At 42.0% G+C, this 2,534-nt stretch overlaps 1 protein-coding gene across 1 annotated transcript; it reads right to left on the bottom strand.

The window, feature by feature from the left end:
* Positions 1 to 991: 991 nt before the first annotated feature.
* LOC306928101 (lamin-B3-like) lies at positions 992 to 2,227 on the bottom strand (the record flags this gene model as incomplete). The annotated part of the gene is made up of 1 exon (XM_079508021.1): positions 992 to 2,227. One exon carries the CDS (start codon positions 2,225 to 2,227, stop codon positions 992 to 994), a length of 1,236 nt encoding a protein of 411 aa, XP_079364147.1.
* Between the last annotated feature and the right edge of the window lie 307 nt (positions 2,228 to 2,534).

Here is a 2,534-nt window from a genome sequence, read left to right as displayed (position 1 = left end):
ACTGGCAGCTGCAAGCCTTGACTTACACAGCCCTGGCTAGGCAACCCAGCCAGTTGGAGATGTGTGTTCTGTGGAGCGCCCTTTCTAGTTAGCAATGTTCTATATCACATTTGTAGAATGTATTTGACCATATTTACCTCAATGTTGATACCGTAAATTTATTTCAAAGGTGGTGTTATAGATGCTCCCCTGCTGTTTGCGGCTGGAAATGAAATGAATCCAATTAAATATCTATAAAAAATAATTAAGAAAAAGGTTCTGACTTTAGACTAGACTAAGTAAATGCTAATGCATTCATAATAAAGTATGTATATTAATGTCAAAGCAACAAAAAACTAGCCTAAAAATGTTAAGCAATGACATAATAGGCAAGTTATTCAAGCTGAATAAATGTGCTTGTAAATGTCTTATCTAACAATTAATGTGGTTTTGATGCTATTATTAACACTTGCATTCTTATTAGCCCAATAATAATCGTATATGGGCATTATTACCTATACATGCTAATCTTATAAGGGCATTATTACCTATACATGCTTACTACAAGGACCTTAAGATAAGGCGGAACTGAAATGGAAAAGGACATTCAAGAAAAATAAGGATAAAGAACAAAAAACTTGCGTATTAGTCAGTTTGGAAGACGAGAAATGAAAGGAAAGGTATTTCCAGAAATGTCATTCAACTGAAAAGTGTTTTCTTCGGGCTAAACAGACTCAAGCTATACCAGAAATAGTTAAGATGAAATATTTCTCAAATTGTTCACACTGCTACACTGTGTACAAACTTACCTACAAGTTCTATAATTTTCTGTTAAATGTGTTACATCACAGTTTGTACCCCCACAAACTGTTTAATATTGAATTTGAAATGGTTTTATAGCTCAATAACTCATGTGGTTTGACACACTTCTTCTTCTTCTTGCACCTACTTCTACTGACTACTTACAGACAGACAGAATTATTTACTCACTGTTTGGACCTTTAGCACCACTTCACCCTTTCCATTTGCTCCCCCTCCTACGTTCGTGAGAGGGGCTCAGTCTGCTGTCTGTGCTCTGTTGCTGTCTGTGCTCTTCCCATCTCTGCTCTTCCCGTCTCTGCTCTTCCCTTTCCAGTAAATAGACCAGCTTTCTGTACGCACTGATATCCATGTCCAATTCCAGCTTGTCTTCCAGCAGTTTCTCATATTCCTCTAGGTGGTTGTGTATCTGGCTCTGCTTGGTTATCATATCCTGCTCCTTCTGATTTAGTCTCTGGAGCGACATCTCGTGTTCTCTGTCCAAGGTCCTCTCTAGTTCCCGAACCCGGTTCGCCAGTATTCCTGTCTCTTTCTGGTACTGCTGTACCTCTAAGCTGAGGTCATCTGCATCGTCTTTGGCGCGAATCAACTCGTCTTTTTTGGCGGCAGTGACAACGTTCCTCTTCAGTGCAGTGTGCTGGGCATTGAAGTTGCGCTCCAGTTCATCTTTGTACAGCTGGATCTGTGCATCGTGCTCCAGGCGGAGCTCATGCATGGCTCTACCCAGTTTACTCTCAAACTCCCTCCGCCTTCCTGAATCCAACTCCATCAGACTGTTCTCATGCTTGTCCCGGAGATCCTGTATCTCCTGGTCAGTGATATTCCTTTGTAAGTCAAGCTGCTGTTTGAGTGTATGCACCTGGTTATCTGTGTCCACTCTCTTCATTGTTTCAGAGTTTAGCTGGGCCTTGAGGTCTGTCAGCAACGCATTAAAATCTCCCAGCTGGGTGCGGAAGTCATGAGCATCACTATTGAATCTCCTGTTCTTCACCAACTGGTTGGTGTAGTCAGCTTCCTTTTTGTTGAGGGCCGCCTCCATGCTCCTCCAATGATGTACTGCATCAGCAAGGTCATCCTCTTTCTTCTGGTTCCTGGCTTTAAGTTTCATGTGGTCTTCATGGAGACTATCGTAGTCATCCTGATAACAGGCCCTGTTGTTAGATAGTTCGTCCAATGATTTCCGGACATCTGCCAACTCCACCTCGTAGAGCTGCCGGACATTGTCCACCTCCTTGGCCTTTATATCCTCTTTCTCATCTAGGAGAAGATTTATGGACAATCTCTCACTCTCCAAATCGATGACACGCTGGATGTAGTTAGCAAGGCGGTCATTGAGCTGCCGTAGCTTATCTTTTCCCGGAGGCGTCGGGCTGGTACCAGACTGGGAAGTAGAGAGGGACATGGAACTGCTGCTGAACAAGGAGGACATGCTGGTGATGATTTGTTGTTACAGAAATTAAACACTATTATTCTGTAGCACTCGAGTTCTCTAAATTAGATCCTGAACGATGCAGGTTAGATTCTGGCGGCACTGACTGGCTGCACTTCCTGATGAAACAGTGTGTTCTCACTGTGTGAGGTCATATCGCTCTGACGTCATCTCAATGTTCAAATATGGAATTATGTGTCTCTATGTTGACTTTCAGTATAATAATATTTTAAAATGTTAAAATATATTTAAAAAAATGTAAAACACGAGGGACCACTGCAATGTGTGAATTGAAGGACAGCTGATT

Source organism: Electrona antarctica (assembly GCF_951216825.1).
Source record: "Electrona antarctica genome assembly, chromosome: 8".
Classification (NCBI taxonomy): Eukaryota; Metazoa; Chordata; class Actinopteri; order Myctophiformes; family Myctophidae; genus Electrona; species Electrona antarctica.
Note: the sequence above shows the minus strand (reverse complement) of the source record. Positions and strands in the feature narration are given on the sequence as shown.